The sequence below is a fragment of the Sus scrofa genome, chromosome 9 (genome assembly GCF_000003025.6).
Source record: "Sus scrofa isolate TJ Tabasco breed Duroc chromosome 9, Sscrofa11.1, whole genome shotgun sequence".
Classification (NCBI taxonomy): domain Eukaryota; kingdom Metazoa; phylum Chordata; class Mammalia; order Artiodactyla; family Suidae; genus Sus; species Sus scrofa.
Window position 1 is genome coordinate 101979236 of NC_010451.4, and position 24756 is coordinate 102003991.

A 24756-nucleotide genomic window follows, 5' to 3' on the forward strand; every position below is an offset into this window, starting at 1 on the left:
CTTCCCAATTAAAATGAATTTCAGATAAACAACAAATAATCTTGTAGTATAAGCATGTCCTACGCACTATGTGTCTCATGCGGTCACTTTATAGGACATACTGAAAAAAATGATTGCTTATCTGAAATTCAAATTTAACTGGACATATTGTATTTTATCTGGCAACCATAGTCCTATAACGTATTAAAAATTATGTTTAGTTGACATGTAGAATTTAATTTAAATTTCAATATGAAGTTGGTGTTGTCTTCTCTCCTCTTTCATTTTTAAGCCCCCGAACCTTCTTGTCTAGGCTATTTGCACTGTGTTTGTTTCTCTGCCCATCTCATTGTGCTCTTGCATGAGGGATTAAAAATATATTTTAGTTTTATTTTTTGCTCTAAAGACAGATTTTAGAGATCTAATTCAATTTGTGCTTTATATTAAATGCATCAAAATTTCCTTATCAGGTACATCTAAATTTTTCCATTCATTTGCTTATTTAGTCCTTTTTTAAATATCCCTACTCATGCTTCAGTAGCTTATAACTGTAACTGGAGGTCTTTCACTTTTGTTTTCTAATGGGCCAGGATTAAATAAATGTTTGCATTTGTGTACACACACACACACACACACACAAACCTACTTCAGTAAATGATCAGTATGGAAAACAGAGGTCAAGTCCTTATAAAGAAATTTTAATTCCACAAGAGAATTATAATATTCCACTTTCTATAGAAGTAGGGGAAATAAGGCCAGAAATTAACTAAAACAAAAAGGAATCTTTACAATTTTTAAATTGTTTTGTTTTGTTTTATTAGAGGATAGTTGATTTACAGGGTTGTGCCAATTTCTGTTGTGCAGCAAAGTGACCCAGTCATATATATATGTACATTCCCTTTCTTATGGTCTATCACATGAGACTGGATGTAGTTCCCTGTGCTACACAGTGGACCTCCCTGCTCATCTATTCTAAATGCAATAGTTTGCATCTACTAACCTCAAGAAGCAGTTTTTCTATGAGCTTGGTGTTGTAAAAAGGACTGTCAGCTCAGACAGTCTTAAGAAAAAGTTATCTATATTCCTGTGGCTGTTTTTCTGTGAATGAGGGTAGGTGGTGAAATACCCAGAAGTAATAGTGTCAACAAACCACTCCAGTCTTGCTCTTGTGTCAGGCCAGAATGATTACAGCAAAAGAAATTGCACAAATAGGATTTCAAAGTTTTTACTTTGTTGTGGGTGTTTTTTTAAATGTTATTTGGAATAGACTAGATTTCTTAGAGGGGCCATCCCTATAAAGAGTTACTGTATGTTTATAATATATAATGACTTGACTCACACTATTATAGTATTTATGCAACTCTTCCAATGAGCTTGAGCAGAACACTGGAGATAAATCATATGGAAAACTTGACTTTATTGATTAATAAGGCCAAATTGGGTATATCCAAAATAGATGTTTTCTATCCATCTTAATTTAAATGTTGATATCATGGTTGGTAATTTGCCAAAGAAACACAAAGAGCCACATAAGTTATTTTTAAGGAAATCTATCCTGATACTGCATCTTACCTACCTAAAATTATTTACTCTCAAGCAAGCAGCGTCTTTTTGAAAATGACTCAGAAGGGGCACAATTGCTTCAGAGACCAAAGCCACCTGCACACAACTCAGTATTAGATGTATTTCAGAAACTGCTCTAATGGGAGCAGTGAAGTCCTGGGTTTTGCCAATGGTCTGAGGTTAATTGAATGAAACAGCCTTAAAAGAACCAGACGCCCAAGTGCCTGTGATGAAAGGTGGTCAAATTAAACAGCCCTCTCTTCTGTCTCTTCTTGACCAGTGTCCGTTTTATGCCACTTTACTTCTGGCACCATAACTGCTAAGAGGTCCAATGATTACACATTTTCCATGGGAGGAATAACCATCTTTTAAGATAAGCCTCATATGGAGATAAGAGCTCCATAAAGAGGAATCATTTTCAATACATCTGCATCTAAATCTCAGAAACCCCTAGCACCTAACAAATGTAAAGCAGCAAATATTCAAAATCCATTCCTGCACTGCAGGAAGAAGGTGACAACAGAGAGAATGTGAAGGAAATAATTGAATGTTTTGACATTGTGAGAATGTGTAAATGACATCTTTTCGCAAAAGAACTGTTACTGGCAATTCCATAAAACAGCAAATAAATTTTTATCCTTCACTGAAAATAATGGCTAATTGGCCAATAGGTCACAAATGCTTTTCAATTTATAACTAACGGTCAAGTTGTTTTCATCAGCATTTTACAGGATGATTCAAGGAGATAAATGTATTTATTTATCTGTAATTTTACTCTCAGCTATTACCAAAAAGGATGTGATTAAGTCCCTGTAATTAAATTATAATCAAGCCATACATTGAACAGGATTTTTTTTTTCATCAGTTGGAAAGAAATTTAAGAACATACATAGAGTGTGCAAGAAAGTGAGCTAATTCTATCCATCTCCTTAGGTGATGTAGTTGTTATACCTAAGCATTAATTTTAACTGTGTTCCAAGGAAAGCTGAGGAGCATGATGGATTATATACTTGTACTCTTTTCATAAAATGCAACATCAGCTCTTCACAACGATGTGTTAGGTGTGATTAGTATTTACATCATATCTGGACTGGGGATTGCTTCCTCATCTATATAATTGTGTGTCCAGATTTGTGTAGATATTTCCTATAAATGGGTTATGGTTTTCAATGATTCCCGTTTTATACAAGTCCCAGTTTTAGAGGTTATAAACATTATATGACATGTTTTCAATATTCCACTTTTTATTAGGCATTTTATCAGACACCACCTCACATTAATATGGTGAAATTATTGAAAGAGGGAAGTTATGATATGAAAAGAAAGTAATTTTTTAGTCTATGCTAGATGGTGCTTTAGCTTGTGAAAAATACTGATACTATATGATACTGACCCTAATAATAATAATATTAGGAAAAAATAATAATAAAGGAAAAAAGAAAAGGGAATTAATATGTCCTTTGCTTTTAATTATATTAAAGGTCACTTGGATCACAATAGAGTCAGTGCAATTGTCACACAAATTGTGATAATTGAAAGAGTTCAATGAGTTGAAAAAAGCCTGGCTTTGATGATACATGATTCATTGAATTAACAAACATTCTGAGTTGCTTCTTGATGAAAATCATTGTGTTAAATCTGGGTAGTGAGGTAATAAAATAGATATCTGCTCTAGTGAAGATCTCAGTGGGACAACACGCCCATAAAATATTATAACAGAATCTAATTCATGATATATGAATATACATTATTTTTAAAATTAGGATTAATGGAGGCTTGCTGATTGATTTGAACCACATAAAGCAGAATTATTTCTTACAATAAGCAAAGGATTAACCTTTAAAAATCTAACTTTCTAGAATTTCTGCTGTTTCTAGAGTTAACTCGTGGCACAGTGAATCAAGAAGCTGACTGCTGGCTCAGGTCACTGCTGGTTCAATCCCCAGCCCCAAGCAGTAGGTTAAAGGAACCCGGCATTGCCACAGCTATGGCTCAGATTTCATGTGGCCATAAAATAATTTTTTTAAATGTAGATTTCTATATATCTTCTCTCTTCCTCTCCCGACCCCCACCCCGCCTCCAGCTGTGCCACAGAAATCCTTAAGGATGACACGTCTTAGATCTTATAAGGTCGCTGACTGTTTGCCATACAGTACTCACCATCTTTAGGCTTCAGAATCCTCAGCTGCCAAATACAGAAATAGTCTTAGAATCATTAATATGATTTCAATAAAATTATTTGGGTTCCTTGAAAACAACTGTGTAGCCAGGCAGGATTTGTTGTTGTTGTTGTTTGCTGTTGACTGATTTAAAGTGACTTGCAATTATCTTAATATCATGCCACCTGTAAGTGGTAGTGGGGTATATTTTCAAAGTTCAAATATATTTTCTTTATTACAGGTTTCTTTTCTCCATGGAAAACTCCAAAGCCTGTAAGTTGGAATTATCCTGCTTTTTTCTTTATTGCTAATTATTATTACAATTTCATTAAATACCAGTTGAATTCAGTGACCTCAAACTCTCTTTCCCCTCTGAGATTCTGTGATGTCGAAAGAAAAAATCCTCTGTGTAAGAATAATTTGTCTTACTTTCCTATAAGGACAACTCTGTTTTTTAATATTCTTACAAGCTGAACATTAACCCTATTCAGTACAGTGTGCTGAAAATACTCTAAAAATCTTGGGTTTTTCCCCCCTGTCAGAATACTACAGTTTTTATCACAGTGAATTTTTTTAAATGATACAAATTATAGGCCCGGAGGTCTTAACCTGCAAATTAAATTCTGGTCCGCAAGAAATTTAGCTGTATGTATATTTGTATATTTGTATATATTTATGTTTTCATTTTAATGTATGCAGAACTAAGTGTGTGTGAAATATATAAATATATATGTAATTTTTTTCCACCAAACCTGACAATCACTCAAAGTGCTGCTTCTGAATCTTCTGAAACCATGATCATCTCTGCCACCAAATCTCTCTGAGCCTGCTTTAAAGGACGTAGTCCCGAATTTTTTTTTTTTTTTTTTTTTTTTTTTTTGTCTTTTTAAGGCCGCATCCATGGCACATGGAGGTTCCCAGGCTAGGGGTCGAATAGGAGCTATAGCTGCTGGCCTACGCCACAGCCACAGTAATGCACGATCTGAGCTGTGTCTGCAACCTACACCACAGCTCGTGGCAATGCCAGATCCTTAACCCACTGAGCAAGACCAGGGATTGAACCTGTGTCCTCATGGAGGCTAGTCAGATTCATTTCCACTGAGCCACGATGAGAACTCCAGTCCTGAAATTTTGATGTCCGTGAAAGAGGGTGGTGGTTGCCTCTTTTTATGAGGCCAGTTTAGCCAAGTTGCCTTCCCATATAGAGATGATTTTTACTTGCCATTAGATGGAAATGAGTAAGTGTCCAAGTCCCAAGAGGTGGGACTGGTTTTCTGGGATCCCGTTTTGTGCTATTAGAATAGTCGACCCGAACTGGAATGGGTCAAACCCACAACTGAAAGAGAACTGTGGCAAGGTGATTCAAGTAGGAACAAAAACCCAAAAAACCTCAGGGAATCACATCTTCCACCTACTTTTTTTTCTCTCCTCTCCCAGTAAACAGCTCAGACAAAAGTGGTCCCTAGTATGGCCAATGGGTAGGGAATTCTTGGGTTAATTTTATGCTTCTTTCTCCTTTACTCAGGGACCATTTAACTGCTTGATTTTCTCATTTTAGAAATGGAGATAATATAATTTTGCCTACTTTTCAGGTGCAATAACTGGCTTGATTAAATAACATGGCTTTAAAATTGTTTGAAGGCATATGAAAATAAAATATTTTTGAGCCCTGGAATAGGCCTGAGCTCCAGGCATCTCTCACAGAGAGATGAGGAAACCAAGAGCTGGTGATGAGGGGCTGATGCTGTCAGAACATTCTCTTCAAGAGTTTCCTCATTTAGAATTCAGCTCATCAGGGCCACAGAGAATATCGAATGGGAAAACTGGTCCTACTTGGGCCTGGTTAAACCACTTAGCAATGCATGTAATATTGAAAAGAGGTATTTTTAAATGTTTTAAAATGAAATTTGTTTCATCTTGACCAAAATATAAGTAATTCCTTCCTTTCACCACCAAAGTTAAATCTGTACTTTGTGGTTATGCACATCTTTATCTAATTTAACTAGGAATCTTGCAACCTCATCATGGTGCGACAATTATGCAATCTAGTGATTTCCTCATATGCACCACATTTACAAAAATGATGCCATTTGGCATAATTACAGCACTTGCTATCATTACAGTAATTACATCCATACTCAATAATTCCAAAAAAGGTTTTATAGAACTCAATTTACAATTAATCCTCAACCCATGCATCCCTATGAAAGCTGAGGCTTGGACTTCCAGGTCCTAGACTAAGTGAAGATAGAGGACCGACAATTTAACGTCCATTGTGTATCTACCAGAAACTCTCCAGACGAGGGCCTTTAATGACAGACCCTGTGGGATAATGGTTTAGGGCACAGGCATACTGCCTGTCTTGAAATTGTGTTTCTTCTTCTTAAGTAGCTATGTCACCTTTCACTAGCTGCTTGAGCTTTTGGTAGTTCACGTTCTTCTATAAAATGGGGATAATATTCCCCTCATATGATTACTGTGAAGAGTCTGTGAGTTAATCCATGCAAGGTGCTTAAAACAGAGGCTCTGCCTCCTCAAAAGAAATTAACTGTTGTCATCCTAGAAAGCAGATGCTCCATGCATAAACCTTCAGTAAATTAATCACTCTATGAAATGAACATAGTTTGCAAAACTGTTCTCTTAAATAAATACACAAATATCTACCTCCAGTCTTTGGATTGATACACCCTCTCCTCTGAAGGCTTGATGACATCTGTCGTCAGGGGAAGGAAGTGTTGTCCTGAGTGAGATCTCTCCTCCTCCCGGTCCTGTGTCACTTCTGGACCCTCTTCTGTCTTGCTGATCCATATCTTAAACTAATCCACATCAGGATAGTCACTTCCACTTAACTAGTAATACAGTCACTGAAGTGAGTTCTCATTCCCTCTTTCTGGAAGGAAGCCAAATTCATTCTTCAAGTATTGAATCAAGCTAAATGCCTCCATCTCCCAGTCCTGCCCTACAATAGTGAGAAGGAATGTTTAGACCTCGGTTTCTGCATGGAGAGGACAGCTTGCCTTGTTCACAAGTCCTCTGTTCCCAGTATGCAACCTGGAATCAGAAGGTGGGGTTGAAAAAAATTTAATCACACCACCACTTGGTTTTGTCTTTTACTCTTTGATACCCCATTGTGGGCTAAATGTCCACTCTGTCCACTGATATTTCAGTGACTGTCCTTTCATACATTTAGGCATTCATTCATTCACCAAGGCCAACAGAGATAGAAGGCCTCTGCCAGATATAGAAAACAATTTTATTTTTATTTTTCCTTACTCTCGTGAGATGTCTATAAATATTGACCTAGGTAGGGATACCACGGGGACTGGACAAGACCCAACCAGAAGCTTTGTAACACCTGGCAGGTAACACAGCTCTGGAGGTCAAGACAAGGAAGACATTAGGTGGAGAGATGGGATCAAAATCTAGGTGGTTCATGGAGATTGAGAGGAAAGAGTAAGCACAAGTTGCCCTGAATGGAAAGCAAAAGTGCAGAGACCAAGTTACCTATGAACATAGGAAAAAGTCAACAGAGGGCACCCTTCAGAATGTGCTGTTGGAGCAGCCCACCAGCCACAGTGGGCAGGGGTTAACCCCAGATGCCAGGGTGGAGGGATTGCTTCATGGTCTCTTGGGTCGGAACAACAAATAACTCATTTGGGAGGTGGAAGAGTGTAGGAGTATGAGTCTGCTTCTCCAGTAATTTCATGGGCACCATGGGGATTTTCTGCTCTGCAGTCTTACAAAACTCTGACAGAGTGACTCGAGGGTTGATGAATATCATAGCAAGACGTTGAGAATGTTTTACTAAGCCTGAACTGGACTCACTCATTCCTCCATGTCTGTGTTATAGAAACAGTAGAATGTGTTAGTCTGGTCTGTCCCAGAAACTATCCCAGGTAGTGCCCAAAGCATTATTTATTCTGTAGTTTAAGAGTGTTTTTTTAAGAAAGCTCCTATTTACTTGCAGCATATTTGCCCCAATGCTTGTACACGAACAACACATATACCAGCAAGACCTATGAGAATCAGATAACTCTTCGTAGAAGAAGGGAGAAAGAAATAGACATTTGTGAAGCCCTATGATGACAAGTGGGATACCACAGTGGTTTAGACCATATTTCTAATTTATTGACCTCTTTGAATTTAGTTATCTTATGTTTGGAAACAGGAGGGAGAAAGTCACAGCCAGAATGTATCCACATGGTGCCTAAAGTCAGTTAAAGTAAAAAATAAAAAAGAATATGCCTTTAACCATAATGTAAGCCTTTCTGTCACAGCAGTCAGAGAGAATGGATGACCAAAGGAACCCATGGTGACTTCCTAGAAAAATTTTGCTATCAGATGAATTATGACATGCATATTTAAAGATTTTTTTACTAAATGGGATCAAAAGGGCCACTGAGCAGAAAATTAGCCAGAACTCTAAGCAAATTTATCAATTATTCCTCTCAGTGTATTATTTTGTAAAAAAAAAAAACCACTTCTGTTATAGTTACAGATCGGTTCTGATCACAGTGTACTGCTGACAGCTACTGGATCTCTCTGCACTCCTAGAGATTATGCTTAATATTAGGGAATTGAACTCAAGTAGGGGTTTTCTATTGTTGCTAACTATAGAACCTTTGTTCAAACAAAATTTTAGTCAGTGGTCCATATATAAAACAAATTAAAATGAAACTGGTTGCCTTAATTTCCTTAATTAGCTATAATAAAATATCATAGACTGGTGGATTCTGAACAAAAGAAATTTATTTCTCATAGTTCTGGAAGCTGGAAGTCCAAGATCAAGGCACTGGAAGATTCAGTGTCTGGTGAGAACACATCTCCTAGATGCCCATCATTTTGCTGTAACCCCATCTGCCAGAAGGGACTATGGAATTCTCGGGGGTCTCCCTTAGAAGGACACTCATCTCATTCATGTGGGCTCCAGCCTCAAGACCTAATTATCTCCCCAAAGCCCCATCTCCTAGTAATATTGCCTTGGCTATTAGAATATCAGTATGTGGAGTCCCGTCATGGCACAATGGTTAACGAATCCCACTAGGAACCATGAGGTTGCGGGTTTGATCCCTGGCCTTGCTCAGTGGGTTAACGATCTGGCGTTGCCGTGAGCTGTGGTGTAGGTTGCAGACGAGGCTCAGATCCCACGTTGCTGTGGCTCTGGCGTAGGCCGGCGGCTACAGCTCTGATTGGACCCCTAGCCTGGGAACCTCCATATGCCGCAGGAGCGGCCCAAGAAATGGCAAAAAAAAAGGCAAAAAGAAAAAGAAAGAACATCAGTATGTGAATTTTGAGGGAACACAAACATTCAGATCATAGCCCCAGTCTTACTGAGAGAAGGGTCAGTGATCCATCTCTTTCCCAGTTTGGTAGATTACCCAACCCCTGCCACAGTCCCAGGTAGGTAAGCAGGTCATAGGGACCTTTGTGTTAAACAAGGGCACAGTACCTCCCATCCCATCCAGCTTTAAAATATTTATCATTGATAGGTGAGGGCTAGCATTGGAGCCGTGATGAAAATATAGCCATCAGGAAAGCAAAAGCAGGACTGTGCATTAGGGACTAGAAGGCTATAATCTGGCCAAGCTCAAAATAGTGTATTATCAAAGCTGGTTTTATTTTATTTTTTATTGATTTTTTATGATGATTTTTTTTCCATTATAGCTGTTTTACAGTGTTCTGTCAATTTTCTACTGTACAACATGGTGACCCAGTTACACATACATGTATACATTCTTTTTTCTCACATTATCATGCTCCATCATAAGTGACCAGACATAGTTCCCAGTGCTAACCAGCAGGATCTCATTCCTGGTTTTATTATATTTTGTTTATTTATTTTTTGTCTTTTCAGGAGCACATCCACAGCCTATGGATGTTCCCAGGTTAGGGGTCGAATCAGAGCTATAGCCACTGGCCTATGTCACATCCACAGCAATGCCCAATCTGAGCCATCTGTGACCTACACCACAGCTCATGGCAACGTCGGATCCCTAACCCACTGAGCAAGGCCGAGGATTGAACCTATGTCCTCATGGATGCTTAGTCAGATTTGTTTCCACTGAGCCATGACAGGACCTCCCCAAAGCTGGTTTTAAAGAAAGAACAAGGGACCATATTTTACTGATGATTTCATTCATTCACTCAATTAGCATTCTCTGGGCGCTTGCTATGGGTTGGTAATACAACAGTGAGAGAGACTGCAGCCCCTGCAGTTTCTTTCCCCAGCATAATCTTTTTGCAGAAACAAAGGTAGACTTGCAGTGACAGTCGGGTGCGAGGGGTAGGTAGAGGGCGTTGTGAGAGAACTAGAAGACACAAGTAACCAGATAACCAGGTCAGGAATAGTCAGTGAAAGTCTTCTGGAGATGTCTCATTTGAACCTAGTAGCCAGGTAAAATGCAGAAGGGAGACAAAAGAATGGAAAATGGGTAAACTTTGTAGGTAGAAAGAGAAAGAAATATGCAATGGTTCAGAGGCTGAAGTGAACCTGATGGAGTGGATCCTAGGGAATGAGAGAGAGGCCATCAGCCAATGTGAAAAAGAGGAACAGAACCTGGGCAGTGAGGAGCCACCATCCTCCTCTGTAGAGAGTGGTCTTTATCCTGAAGACAAGCTCAGCCAATGCAGAACTGTAGATAAGAGGGTACCCTCGTCTCATTCTATACACAGCAGGTTTAGTCAAAGTAGAGGAGCAGAAGCTGAGTTTGGATGCACACCTCATTGATTGTTGAAGTTAGCTGTGCAAACAGGTGATCTCAGTGAACCCAGCTCTCTCCTTGGTGAAAGAAGATGAGTTCCTGCTTTACCTCATGGGGCTACGGTGAGGATCAAAGAAGATAATACGTATGAAAGATCATGGTGAACTGGAAGTATTCCACAGATCATTAATAAATCACAATGGTAGCAGCAGTGGCAGCAGCACTGGGGAGAAGAAACCACCAGATCAGCAGTAAACGAAGCATCATAGAAGACTTGAACAATTCAAAAGTACCCAAGGGTTGTGTAATTACTTATAAACTGTGAGGAAAGTAATCAGAGGTTTAAGTATAGGAAGTGTTTTTGATATGCATAGGTATCAAATGGATACATGCAGCTGATTTATCTTCTTTAATAAAGATGTATTGAATTGAGGTCATCTTAAAAAAGGAATAATGCCATATGGTTATAAGGACTTACACATAAATTTTTTGAGATACGTATTATCTCTATTTTATAGGGAAAAAACAGACTCAGAGCTTAAGCGATTTGCTAAAAATCACTAGCTAGTAGGCGACAAGTTTATGAAAATTTGCATTCAGAAGTCACACATATTTTTAACCAACGATGGTGCTTTATTATATAGAAATAGAATCTTTTCTCTCAAGGCACATATACCAAAGTTTTGAGTGTTTTGTGAAAGAAAAGTCTGCAGGGCAAGAAAGTTGATCTTTAAGGTGAGGGCTGTGGTGTATGACAAGGGAAACAGTAAGACACAGTTCATTGTCAGTCATTTTTCTCTGTTCTCTTTTGTTTTCCAGATAATGGACCGATGGGAGAACCAAGGCAGCCCTCAAACGAGTTTATCTGCTCCGGCCATACCACAGAACCTGCCCTTCCCACCCGCCCTTCACAGGAGTTCCTTCCCTGACTCAACAGAGGCCTTTGACCCAAGGAAGCCTGACCCATATGAGCTCTACGAGAAATCTAGAGCCATTTATGAAAGTAGGCGTAAGTGAAAGCCACATAAAACAAGGGTGCACTTAGTAATAGCTGAAGCCCTGCCCGGAGATGTACAGAGGCTGAAATGATCTGGTGTGATTTTATATTCTGAGGTTCAAAAAGTATCTCAAAAGTAAAACCATCTGATCTAAACTTTTCTTTAGGAGGGAGGGAGGGAGGAAGGAAAGAAGGAAAAAGAAAGAAAGAAGGAAAAAGAAAGAAAGAAAGAAAGAAAGAAAAAGAAAGAAAGAAAGAAAGAAAGAAAGAAAGAAAGAAAGAAAGAAAGAAAGAAAGAAAGTCTGTTGACTCAAAAAGAGTTTATATCTTTGGACTTTAAATTTTACTTTCTGCTTTCCCCCTAAGCCCCTGAGGAAAATCAGGAATCCATCTGGGGGCAAGAGGTAGGGAGTGAGGGAGGAGGTTGCTATTTTTATTTAAGCCACCAAATAAGAAAAATAAATGGTTGGGATTTTGCATTTAGTCTGCTCTTGAGTCTAAAGCTTAGATTTTCTTAGAGTCGTGAATGTAGTCATTGAAGATTTTAGGAATGTGAGTAAAATGTTAGCTGTGTCTTTCCAACTCATAATGGTGAAAATGATAGGTTCTGAAAGCAGCACTGAGCAGATGCCAATCATTTCTACCAGAAACTTCTGCTTCTCATTTAATGCACTGGGACCCATTTGACAGTTGAGTCATAAGATAAAATATTGTGTATGCACTTGTCACCCTTACTGACGGTCTTCTAAAATTATTTCACTGTACTTTATGAATATTAGAAAACAAAGGCTTTTAATATTGAAGATATCTTCATTGTGCCTCTTTCTACCATCTAATAGGTCATCTCTCCTGAATGTTAGAGGACAGGAATCTGAATGGCATGAATGTATAATCTATGAGGGGAATATACAGTATAATATGAACTTGAGTAATGTATCAAGAAAACTAGCCTACTGAGAAGGGTTTGGTCCCTGGCGCTCCCATTTATGGTCTGCTGATTTCCTTTGGTTTGGTATTCTGCTAGTGTCTTCTTTCCAACTTTATCATCTGAAGCATGAATAGCAAGTTTTAAATTGTGTCTGATCTCAGAGGATCTCAAATCTGCTTACTCTTTGATGAGCTCAGGGGCTGAGAATTATGCACCCAGCTGGTAAGGGGGAAAGTAGACATAATACCTTTTCCCCATCCTCTACAACTCTCTGTAAAAGTAATTTTGTTGATAAACTCGTTAGGGCAGCAGGCCATTGAGAAATCATTTTCATCAAAATGAACCTCCCACCCACCCCCTACCCCTGCCTCTTTCTTTAAAATAATCGGCTATGTCAGGGCTACTGTATTTCATTTTTCTCCTTCTGGCTGAACTGAAATGTCCTTAAAGGGCTGAAGAGTTAGAATATCTTTGCTGTGATAGAATAAAAACAAAGTAGGCATTTTTCACTGTATGATGCAGGATAGGAATTCAGGGTATTGATGCTCATTTATACTGAAAAATAAAATTGAAAAAATTTCAGCACAGTTCTATTACCTCTTCTGCTTCAATAACCAAGTATTTGTTGAACACCCGCTTGACTCTCAGTACTGTGAGGAGATAAAGATATTGCCAAAGATAAGTGACATGTCCTGCTCTCCCAAATTTAACTGGGAAATAAGAATAAGTGTAAACAAGTAGAGATCAGGATATCAGAAAGTTCTAACTCAGAAGGTGGAAAAATAGTGTAGGATTCTTGTATCATCCTCCCGTCCTTGGCTTGTTGAATTTTGTGGTTACCTGTAGGGATCATCAAGAGATGCTTCCTCCTGTTTTTGTCCCTGCGTTAGTCATTTGCTCCCATCCTTTTTGCAAGCTTCCTGGCCAATGCAGGGCTGTATTATTCAGGACAAAGGCGATGTTGGTATTTATTCAGTCTTCTCTTTGTGGTGTCTGATGCTGTTGTGCCCTCAGTTTCTGAGCAGCAATTGTGTATGACCTTCTCTTTGACCCTGAACAAATTCTGATTTCTTTATCCAGCCCCGCAATGCTGTTTCTGTTCATTACCTCTCCGCTCGTCACCTGGAACAAACCAAGCAAACTGATCCGTCTTAACTTCCCATGACTTTCTTTTTCAGTCCTCCTCTGGGAGTTCTGTACCCCCTTTGCATCCACAGTCACTCCAACAACATCCTGACTCCCCACCCCACCCCCCTACGCCCCTATTAGAGCCCCACACCTGCCATGACTTCTGCTTCTCTCATCACGCAACCCCCCTTCTTGTTTTGCAGCTCGCTCTAATGTTTCTAAGGTCACAGTACTGTTTTCAGGGTCACACTCTTAGGAGCCAAAAGAAGGCAAGCTCATTTTCTTTCCCATCCTTCTCCTTCTATCCTATTATTTTATAACACTAAATGGAGTGTGAATGAAACACAGAAATCAGGTCAAGGTAAGAAAAGCTCTGCCCTGAAGATTAAGGAAACCAAAAAAGCAAGGCACCACTTTCTCTAGTCTCTGGATAGCTGATGGGTTCACTCTGCTTCTCTCAGTTTCGTGCGTGAGGGTCTCAGTAGAACAAACAGACCTTTGCCACCAAACTTCCTGTTTCCAAAGATGCAAAAGTCTCATCCTCTCATTCAAAGGTTTAGAACAATACCAAAAAATGTTTTGAAATGAATCGGGGAAAGCACAGTCTGTTTCTCAACATTCTCAAATATGAGGTGTTTTTTGTTAATGATTGTGAAATATATGCATCCAAATAGAAAAACCCGTATTTGCAATTTTGACGGTGAGCCACTCTATTCTTATTCCTTTGAATCACATGCCCAGCGTTTAGGTTTGGCTCTTTTTATCCTGTGTCCCCGAACTTTTTCCTAGAGGAAATATTGGTGAGATCAGAGAAAGTGTGGAAAGGAATCTTAACCACAGCTGTCTAACCCAGGTCCTTTGACATTTTCCCTGACCTATAATGATCTCATGGTATCCTCCTTTACAGTTCAGTCTAACACTGAACAGATTTTTTGCATTCACATTCAAAACTGAGTTGCAGTAACCAAATAAAAGGATGTACTTCCATCCACAGGCTTTTGCTGTACAGAGGTATAAAATGTTTGTTATATCCAGGCTGTCACAAAGCATTTGAATTCAAATTACCAGTCCCCTGCAAATGATGGAAATTTATCAAATGATGTAAATGGTGCTCTGCCTCATTTGGCTCATAATTAGATTATGCTGACATTTGAATGTGCATGCACAGGACGTCTTAATAAAGATTTAAAAGATGTTATTCCTGGGGAAAAAAAAATGCTGTGATTTTAAACAAACAAAGACAACTGTAGGATACTACAGTCACAAGACACAGAATACGGCAGGTACATGCCTATGAGAGGAAAGCTAGTAACATCTCCTGACTTCATAAGGTCTCCTTAGGATGAAATGGGACTGAGAGCGAAAGAAGATTCTTCCACCCAGCAGGCAAGGCAGTGCCTCTGATTTCAGAGCATCAGACAGAATGCCTAGAGGTGGCAACTCCAGGCTCTGCATTAATCAACAAGAATGTATTAAACACAGTATGTGTCTAGAACTCTGCTGGACACGCCACAGGAGAAAAATTATGAGAAATAGTCTCCGACATGATGCTTACAGTTAAAATGGGGACAGAAACAATTCCTGAATGAGACTGCATTACACACTAAAGTACATAATATCAGTATTTTAACATGCAAAATTGTGCAGTAAATATAGATGGTAGTTTAAATACAATTAGACCTATATTTTCTTGTCCTTTGTGCAAAGTTGATGTTTAATCAGGAGACTCTCCTGCGTTAAATATCTTTTAATTATCAAAAATCCCATTAATTTTTATTGGAGAACTCCATGCAAAAAGAAAATTTTTTCCAGCTAACTTCATTCCAACTAAGCTCAAAGCTTATACATAATAGAAGAACCATGCCTAAAAAGTCTCCAAAGAAATTTCAACCAGTAGGGTTTCTGGGTTTTCATGTTAGTTATTCAAGCATTGACCCTATATCATTACCAGCAATTTCCAGAAAATAGCAAACATCTGCCCACCCTCATCTCTACCCAAGACTTTTAGATAAACCTCACTTTTCTTTGTGTAATGGTCTCTGTTGATAATTGACTTCTTGCTGTTTCCATTACTTGGAGTTTTCAAAATTGAAAGCGAAGAAAAATATCCACCTTTGTGTAATGAGATAAGCAATGCTATTTTTACTTCTGCTCTGTCCATTTCCCATAAATTTCATGAAAGGAGTTTAACTTTCTTTGCAGTCACAAGAGGAAGAGCATGAATTGTCTCAGTTTGTAGGCTAGCATTCTCAATGTTGGGCTCTGTACACCATTTCTAACCTTGGGGAAAAAGACCTTCTAAAGGCCCTCACCTCTTTCCCTCCCCTTCCCACCTCCTCCTGCCATTCTTTCTCTATATGTGATTGCACCATTGCTTCAGCCATTTATTTCTGATATATAAGAAGCATTTTATAATGGCCTACTTACCCATAAGACTACATGGGTGACTGCACATGCCAGTTTGCCTGGGACCGTCCCGTTCTGTGTTGTCCTGCATAATTAATAGCTCCCTTTTCATGCCAGACTGTCCTCATTGGGATGATACAATATATGATTTCCCTTTACTACATAGTCCCTTAAAGAGATACACATCATTACTGTCTAAGAAAAGCATACATCTACATGTGCAGACCATGAATAAATATGTTAAAACCTACTCAGATGTCTTTCAAGCTAATTTATTTGGCTGACTGGATTTTTGTCTGTATGTTTTATCCATCATTTCAGGTAAAGATATATGTAGTGACAGGTCTTGGTAGCCAAACTCACAGCGAACTTGCATAGCCAGGAAACTGTGCAGATGTGCAAATCCAGAGCATGGCAAACTAAGAAGAAAAGGTATGGTAGTGAGGCATCACTCGTTTGAGTGAAGTCCTCATTCTTATCACAAAGAATAAATCAGATTCAACACTGCAATAGTCACAGGGCCAAAGGGAGTTGATATGGTGTGTCTTTGGGCTCCTAGGAAAGATTGTACTTAATATGACTGCAGAAAAATGGCTATCCTGGCTTCTCTTTTTAAGGCCAAGCCTGGCAAACCAAAGTGCTTCCCAAAGAAAATGGGAATGGTTCACTTTGGAATCCTATAGAATAAAGTTTTGATCGTGCTCATGACCTCGGTGATTTAGCAGTGAGGGCTCCGTCCTACTGCTTCACTTTTCTTTAAGTCATATTTATGTTAAAGGTTGATCTTTGTCACCCTTAACTTGCGGGGCCATTTCTTGAGCACTCCCATTGCAGACTTAGAAGCTGGAGCAGACAAGCTGGTGAAAGCAGAAAGAGACAGAGAAGAAAAATCCTTGTTCCCGAGTCTCTTCCTTATAATTCTGTCCCTGGGTGTGAACCCAAGTTAAATTATGACTGAAGTTGTTCAAACTTTTTTTCTCTTCACATTGAACCTTGGTTATTATAAATAAACAATTTATGAAGCACAACATGTCCATAGTCCTTTGCAGTAAGACATCACTCAAATGTAGGATCATAAAAGTGTCAGAGATCCGTATGGTATAATGTGCCTTCTGGTAGGACCTCCTTGGAACAGAAATTCCTCTGGAATTTCTTCAAAATGAGCTCACCTGATCAATATTTCTTTTGAAAAATGAGGAAGCATTAACCCACAATAAGCAGTGAATATTGCACCAAAGGTAGCAATCAGAGAGTAACCACAGGCCAGTTAAAGAGCATAATGGAGGAACAAAACTGTTTTTAGTACTAAATTTGAAATGAAATTATAAGTCATAGCTGATCAAAAATGGACCTTTGTGTTTTCACGTCTATGGCTTTTATCCTACATGTTTGTTGTTCGTTGTGGAATTCTTTCATTGCTCAGTATTTGTAATGCACATATAATTCATGGCTTGTCTCAGATGGGTGCTTGTATTTCTAAACCATTTAGGTTTCTCTGCTGCTCTTTCCTTGTTATTAGTGAACAAGGGTTGTAGTTTTCACTGTAACCCATCCGAATGGCAAAGCCCTTGAAAAGCTGGGGTGGTATAAAACTGTCAACCACCACAGCATAGGACTTGAGACTCTAAATGGAAACCGATGGTGGGAACCCCAGCACACCAGATGCACAAGCTTCCTTGTGCTCAGCTCCATGGTGTTGAAGCCTGTGCACCTGCTTCTGTTCGAGCCTTCTTTTCTCCAGTCTCCTTTGCCCTTGTGATTAAATACTCAACACAGTCAAGCTGGAAACATCAATAGATCTTTGAAAGGTGTTGATAAATTCATGGCTGCCATACCTGCAGGCAGCGAGCTATTCAGTGATCATAAAGACTGTCTTGGCTTCTAGGAGAATATCTGCATGTCTGAAAACAGCTAGATCAAGAATTGGCCTTATTTTCTCAGTCATTGCTGGTGTCCAGGGGCCTTAAAGCACCACCCACAAATGCTCTCCAGCACACTGTCTTATTTTACTGAAAGATTAAAATAGGATGATATGTAAATGTTAAGACACTTTAACATTACAATCATAAAAGACCAGAAAAAATTTAATAACATTATCATTTAAAATGTCCTTAACCATACCTTGAAGGTTAATTTCCTGTACTTTGTTTCCTTGGGAAAGCAGTTATTGCCGTCTTCAGTATAATTTATGTTATAGTTTGATATGTGAAAAAAAATTGTCTTTCAGCTGGAGTTTCTGATATATCACAGTATGCATCACTTTGTGGTTATAATATATTGGTAAAAGAGATCAGTAAATTTGGCTAAGTGATATTTGCTATTTTTCATCAGTAATTTTATTTGGAAATCTAATTTCAAAAATAGTATTTTTGAGTAGTTTTGTAAATGACTGCAGTATTGCTTAAACATCTTATAGGTTCCTTTTAATGGAGAAAGAAATGGCTAAGTAATAAAGATAGTGAAATAAAAGTGAGGTTGGGGACATGTTTTTTCATATGTGTTTTAGAAATTAGATTCAGTCTGATGGCTTATAAATTTATTTCCGTAGCCTAAAATTTAACACTTCTGGAACCAGGTAAGGGATAAAAGGGGGTGGAAATATGAGAAGTAAACCCTAAAATCAGTCCTTGATTGAAAGTTATTTAGTATGTCAAAGCATTTTGTTGGTAGCACAAGTTGACAATGTAACCCCAAGTACTTTTCATGAATAAAAATGAGACTATCGGGGGCTGCAGTAAACTGAGTGTAATTGCTGGATGGCAAGTAGGTCCTAGTGAGAGTATGATAATATAAAATGTCACTTTTATAACTAATGGAAGTGTTTAGAAAGGAACAGTCTTCCATCCCTGTTATAGCTCCATCTTTATGATGAAAGGGTATTTCTCAATTCATAATCCTAAGCACTCGTGCCAAACTTGGAGGGTTTTTAAAAAAAACCAACAATTCTGCTAGAAAATGAATTTTGCCTTTACTGTGAATACACAGATTGACTAGCAGGGAGTCTCATTCCTACCCCTGCCCCCACCCTACCCCTCTCCCATCCCTGCAATGAGTGAGACAGATTGTATAGGGTACAGCCTCATCATCACCCTCAGAGGCTTCTGTTTCTTGTTCATTGTTGTATTATGCAGAACTCTTCATTTGAAACAAAGCTCAGTAAGAAAGCAGTCAGAATCTGATCTTATTTTAATTTTTTAAGTTTAATAATAAAATTCCTTTTTATAGTACTCCATAGATGAATTATAGAATACATATATATAGTTTCTGTACTCATGTCCACAAACTTTTATGTTATATGTAGCATAGATAACATCATAATTCTCATGAAGGATCCCCATTGCTAAAATAAATCAATTTTACTCAAGGACCTATTATAACTTCAGCTATCCAAATAGTCATAAGTATCAAAATATTTGGACTGGGAGTTCCCATCATGGCTAAGTGGTTAACGAACCTGACTAGGAACCATGAGGTTGTGGGTTCAATCCCTGGCCTTGCTCAGTGGGTTAAGGATCTGGTGTTGCCATGAGCTGTGGTGTAGGTCACAGACGCGGCTCGGATTCCAAGTTGCTGTGGCTGTGGTGTAGGCCAGCAGCTACAGCTCCGATTAGACCCCTAGCCTGGGAATCTCCATATGCCACGAGTGAGGCCCTGGAAAAAAGACCAAAAAAATAAAATAAAATAAAATAAAATTTGGACTGGTGTACATAAATCAACACAATCATTGAATTTTTCACTTTTCATTTTAGTATTTGATGACACAATATGATAACCTGATTTCGAAGGCCTTATTTACTGTGTGTATATTTCGGGTTCTGATTACTTTCAAATAAGCATTCTTATAATGAGAATCAAAGCCTAATGTTTGAAATGGTTATCTTTTTTTTTCCATTTTGACCTAAAAGAATTCAGATTTTTGCCTGCATATGAAAGAAATACATTTACGGACATATTTATGTACATAAAATGGTGAATCTATCCATTAACTCCCATGGATTTTAGAGAAAAAAAAATCATTAACATGAGCACAGAACTGGGGGTGAGTTCTAATTGCAACTAAAAAAAGTAAAGATAACTTTTAAAATGCCATAAATGAATTTCAATTTTAATTCCCCATTTTCCCATCCAGAACAAGTGCCACCAAGGACCAGTTTTCGAATGGATTCCTCTGGCAAGTATTCATCAGTACTCACAGTCTTGTGAATTTGAAACGTCTTTCATTTTGTGTAACAACCCATTATTTTAAGTAGTATCAGTTTATTAGTATATAATCACTGTGCTGATTTCACGCACCCACATAAGCATGTATTTAAGGTAGAGGCCAGGTTTCACCAAGCTTGTCCTAAGTGGCTGCCAAGGAAACAAAGGACAAAAGAAAATAGTCATATTCATTAAGTTCTTTCATAAAATGCTTAAGCTGAAGACTAGATTAAAAACCAGGTACTAAAGCCACCAGACTGACTAAATCCATGCTGTCCAATATAGAAGAAGACACATGTGGGTATTAGGCACTTGAAATGTGAGTTTGGATGTGCTATAAGATGTGTGTAAAATCCACACTGGATTTCAAAAACTTAGTACAAAGAAAGAAGTGTATTAATATCATATTAATTATTTTTTATATTGATTAATGCTTAAATAATATTTTGGATATGTTAGGTTAAACATTTTGTTAAAATTGATTGTGCTTGTTTCTTTTGACTCTTTAAAATATGACTACTAGAGTTTTTTGGGGTTTTTTTGTCTTTTTAGGGCTGCAGCCATGGCATATGGAGTCCCAGGCTAGGGTCAAATTGGAGCTGCAGCTGCCAGCCTATACCCCAGCCACAGCAATGCCAGATCCAAGGCACATCTTCGACCTACACCACAGCTCACAGCAACGCCGGATCCCCAACCTACTGAGCAAGGCCAGGGATCGAACCCACAACCTCATGGTTCCTAGTTGGATTTGTTTCTGCTGCACCACGATGAGAATGCCTAGAGATTTTTAAATTACCTATGTAGCTTTCATTTTGTTTATGGTGGACGGCATTAGACAGATAAATAGGAATAAGAAGCTAGAGAATCTCAAGATATTTGCAATGTAAACACTTCCTTCAGTCTTACTAAAAATTTTGCTAATGTAGAATGAAATTGTTTTCACATCAATTAAGTACCTATATCAATTTATTTTTTAACCATACAAATTATAAGGTGTTATATTTCAATAGTATTTTAAGTTAGATTAGAATACCATAGTTTCAAGTTTAAGAGCTTTTAATAATAATCAGTTAAGCTACTTAAAAGGAAAAAAAATTTTGACCTCGCCATTCTGAAAATACATATTAATTTGGTTTGGACTAAAATATTTCATGTTATTATAGAAATGAAGGGGGAAATAGAAGATTCAGATTTTCTTACTCTTAAGAAGTACTTTGAACAGCTGGTTAGAGTGCTGGATTGAAAGCCAGACACTGAAACAATTGTTGAAAAGAGCGTTTCATAATAATAGTACTATTTCAGGTCTGTGGGCTCACAGCACACATCTCTAGAGTGTTTCCATGATGACAGCTCATTATCCATCTCAGCATGTTCTAACACCCCTTGGAGACTATATGTGCTTGAGATCATTTCATTCTGTAAGTTTCCATGTCATTTTTTTGAGATATGTAGAAAATATGGAAGATATTGCTTAGCATTTTGTCCTCAAATAATGTCTAAAGTATTTGTTTAGCTTGGTCTGAAATTTTTTAAAGCACAATTATTATTATATACTGACTGTAAAGTCCTTGTAATTTTCAGTAATATCTTATACCCTGAGGGAAAATGAGACCTGGTAATTACAGTTGCAAAATGAAAGCAGGATTTAATTTGAAATTCTAAATCTCAGCTTACTGGATGCAGCAAGCACATTTCCCAAAAATCTCAGCTTCTGAATGTACTTTATTTAAAAGCAAAATGAGAAAGAGAACTATGTAATTGCTTATATTACCTTGATACATGTGCAAAATGGTATTTTTACAATTTCAAATATTATGCATTACTTGATAGAGACAACTTATAGTTTGACTGTATTGTACTACTACGCAGTTTGTATTTTCAGGAAAAGAACCAATCCAAATATTTTGTTAAGTGTCCACACAAGTGAAGAAACCACTCTGGAAAATCCAAAATAAATAGATCTCCAATGCTACTTCTCAAATTTATAAAATATTCTTTATCAAATTGACTTTCATGAATTTTGACTGATATATTTATCATAATTATAAGGTATTTTATTAATCTTAATTGCATCAGATGCTTTGGTACAGAGATAAAATTGATAGTAGGAAGTCCTAAGTAATGTCATTATGAAACTTAGAGATAATGCAGCGCTTTATTGTGTCCGCTTGACTGGTGAGTATCTTAAAACAATTAAATTTAAGAAATATTTACTTAGCAACTCCTACAGGCTCTGCATAATGAAATACTATAGGTAGACAAAGGTTGTATGCTATCACCAAGGCAGAATATTAATAAGAAACAATGAATCCATACTTAGGACCTTTGCATGGACAGCTCCACCCAAAGACAAGAGAGCCAGTGTGTAGAAGATCACAGAAACCAAGAATAGAAATCACTTCTGAAGGAGAATTTTCATGTTTAGAAATGAAAGAAATCGGGGGGTCAAAAATAGTGTGTTAGCAGTATCAAATGAGACAGAAAAATCAGTCAGCATGAGCAAAGCAAAAATAGCCATTGGATTTGGTCATTAGAATGTCACCAATGACCATAAAGAGAGCAGCCGAGTAATGCCAAAAGAGCAGAAACCATACTGGCCGGAGTAAGTCAGAGATGAGAGTGAAGTCTTCACCAGAGACAACTCTTCTGAGAGAGAAATGGATGGGGAGAGCGAGGGAGTATTTAGAATGGGGAAGTCTGAGTTTATTTGAAGGCTTTGGTTATTTGAAGAGAACCAAGTGGAGAATGTGGGAGATGGCTTCTACTAAAGTTAAAACGTGTCTGGCCACATTCATTATTACCAAAGGTATAAAGAAAAAAAGTGGGGAGAAGGGATTCTTTTAAGGCAGAAATGAATTATTTATTTGGTGATGTTAGATTTGAGCAATGGAACCTACTTACTTCTTGTTTAACTCATTCTGTATCTGGAGGGCACTGGAAATCCATATACCAGGGACATATTTAATAAGCACCTTCGATTCTTGATTCCTTCCTTCTTCTTACTGTTTTTCCTAGATATCTTTATAAGGAAAAAACAAAAAATTAATACTTTCTCCAGCAGGAAGAATGGAATGAATTCATTCTCCATGCCAAATGGTGTTAATAAGCCCATGATGCTTATATTTAATTAAAACATGAAAGGGGATTCAAGTACCAGAGTTTAATTGACATGTTTACAGCAGCATCCCATGTGCCAAATTAATCCATAAAAATGCCGTCCTTCGCATTTTTGAAGCTCGAATCCATTCACAAAATTAATCAGTTGTATTCAGTACCCATCCTTTTCCCTGAAACTGTGCTCAAAGCCATGTCTTTCAGAAAGTAGACCAAGAGTAGATATAGCATGTGAAGTCTTCCTAGAGTCTTAGAAATAAAAATCAGCTTTTAAAATTCTGCTTTCCTTTATTATGAGAGAGGTTGCCCTGATACCAATATATGGCCACCGTTTGCCCATTTAAACATATTGGCTTTTTCAATATTAGTGGGACCCCAGGATTAATCAGGATTTGTAAATTCCATTCCTGTAACTTGCCACAGTGTTCCCATCCAGGATGAGAATCTTTACAGGCATTTCATAATGCCTGAGGATCCTAGGACCCAACTTCTAAGGAACAAGCAACACTGGACATTGAACATCAACATCCAAAGAGTCTTTTGCTTCTCCTTAGTCCATTTCTTCACAACCACTGCCTCATCTTAAATTGCACCAAGCAATGCCTGAGAGCACCCCTGAGAGTTCTGCAAAAAAAGCTGAGGAACAAGAAGATAAAAGAATACAAAAGTAGTAAATAAGAATACAGAAGGGAAAAAAAAAAAAAAAAGGTTGGTGGGGACATGATTGAGTGACATCCAGAGTGACTCAGGTCCTATTAGATGTCCACTGGACCCCTTCATCTCTTAGGGGTGCATGGTTTACAAACCAACTTGAGAGTGGGGTGAGAATTGTTAATTCTGTAACAGTGGAGTGAAGAGGGATTCTTGAATTTCTTTGCTCAAGTTCGTGCACTGACAGGGTAAGAGATAAAGCACGATACAATCATTTTTAAAATTTTTTATTGGAGTTCCCGTCGTGGCGTAGTGGTTAAGGAATCCGACTAGGTACCATGAGGTTGCGGTTTCGGTCCCTGCCCTTGCTCAGTGGGTTAAGGATCCGGCGTTGTCGTGAGCTGTGGTGTAGGTTGCAGACGCAGCTCGGATCCCGCGTTGCTGTGGCTCTGGCGTAGACCAGTGTCTACAGCTCCGATTAGACCCCTAGCCTGGGAACCTCCATATGCCGCGGAAGCGGCCCAAGAAATAGCAAAAAGACAAAAAAAAAATTTATTAATATTAAAGTATAGTTGATTTACAATGTTTTGTCAAGTTCTGTTGTACAGCAAAGTGACCTAATCACACACATTTCCCTGTGCTGTACAGTAGGATCCCATTGCTCATCCATTCCAAATATAATAGTTTGCATCCAAAAAAACCCCACAATGCCCATCTATCCCACTCCCTCCCCTTTCCCCCTTGGAAACCCCAAGTCTGCTTTTATTGTCCGTGCTCTGTTTCTATATTTTGTTTGTTTTATATAGGATTATCTGTTCCATATTTTAGATTCCACGAATTAGTGATATCATATGATATTTGTCTTTTTTTTTTTTATGGATTACTTCACTTAGTATGAGAGTCTCTAGATCCTCCATGTTGCTACAAATG

The 24756-nt window shown here is 38.1% G+C and overlaps 1 protein-coding gene across 14 annotated transcripts in view; it reads left to right on the plus strand.

Moving 5' to 3' along the window:
• The window catches only part of MAGI2 (membrane associated guanylate kinase, WW and PDZ domain containing 2), a 1324507-nt gene that overhangs the window by 1132543 nt on the left and 167208 nt on the right, over positions 1-24756 (plus strand). For 9 of the 14 annotated variants that reach the window (XM_021102528.1, XM_021102532.1, XM_021102536.1 and 6 more), the window contains 3 exons: positions 3943-3974; positions 11222-11411; positions 19991-20032. In XM_021102528.1, the coding sequence (XP_020958187.1) occupies positions 3943-3974; positions 11222-11411; positions 19991-20032 (264 nt within the window). The remainder of the gene's footprint in view (positions 1-3942; positions 3975-11221; positions 11412-19990; positions 20033-24756) is intronic. The other 5 variants (XM_021102530.1, XM_021102533.1, XM_021102540.1 and 2 more) reach the window with 3 other exon arrangements.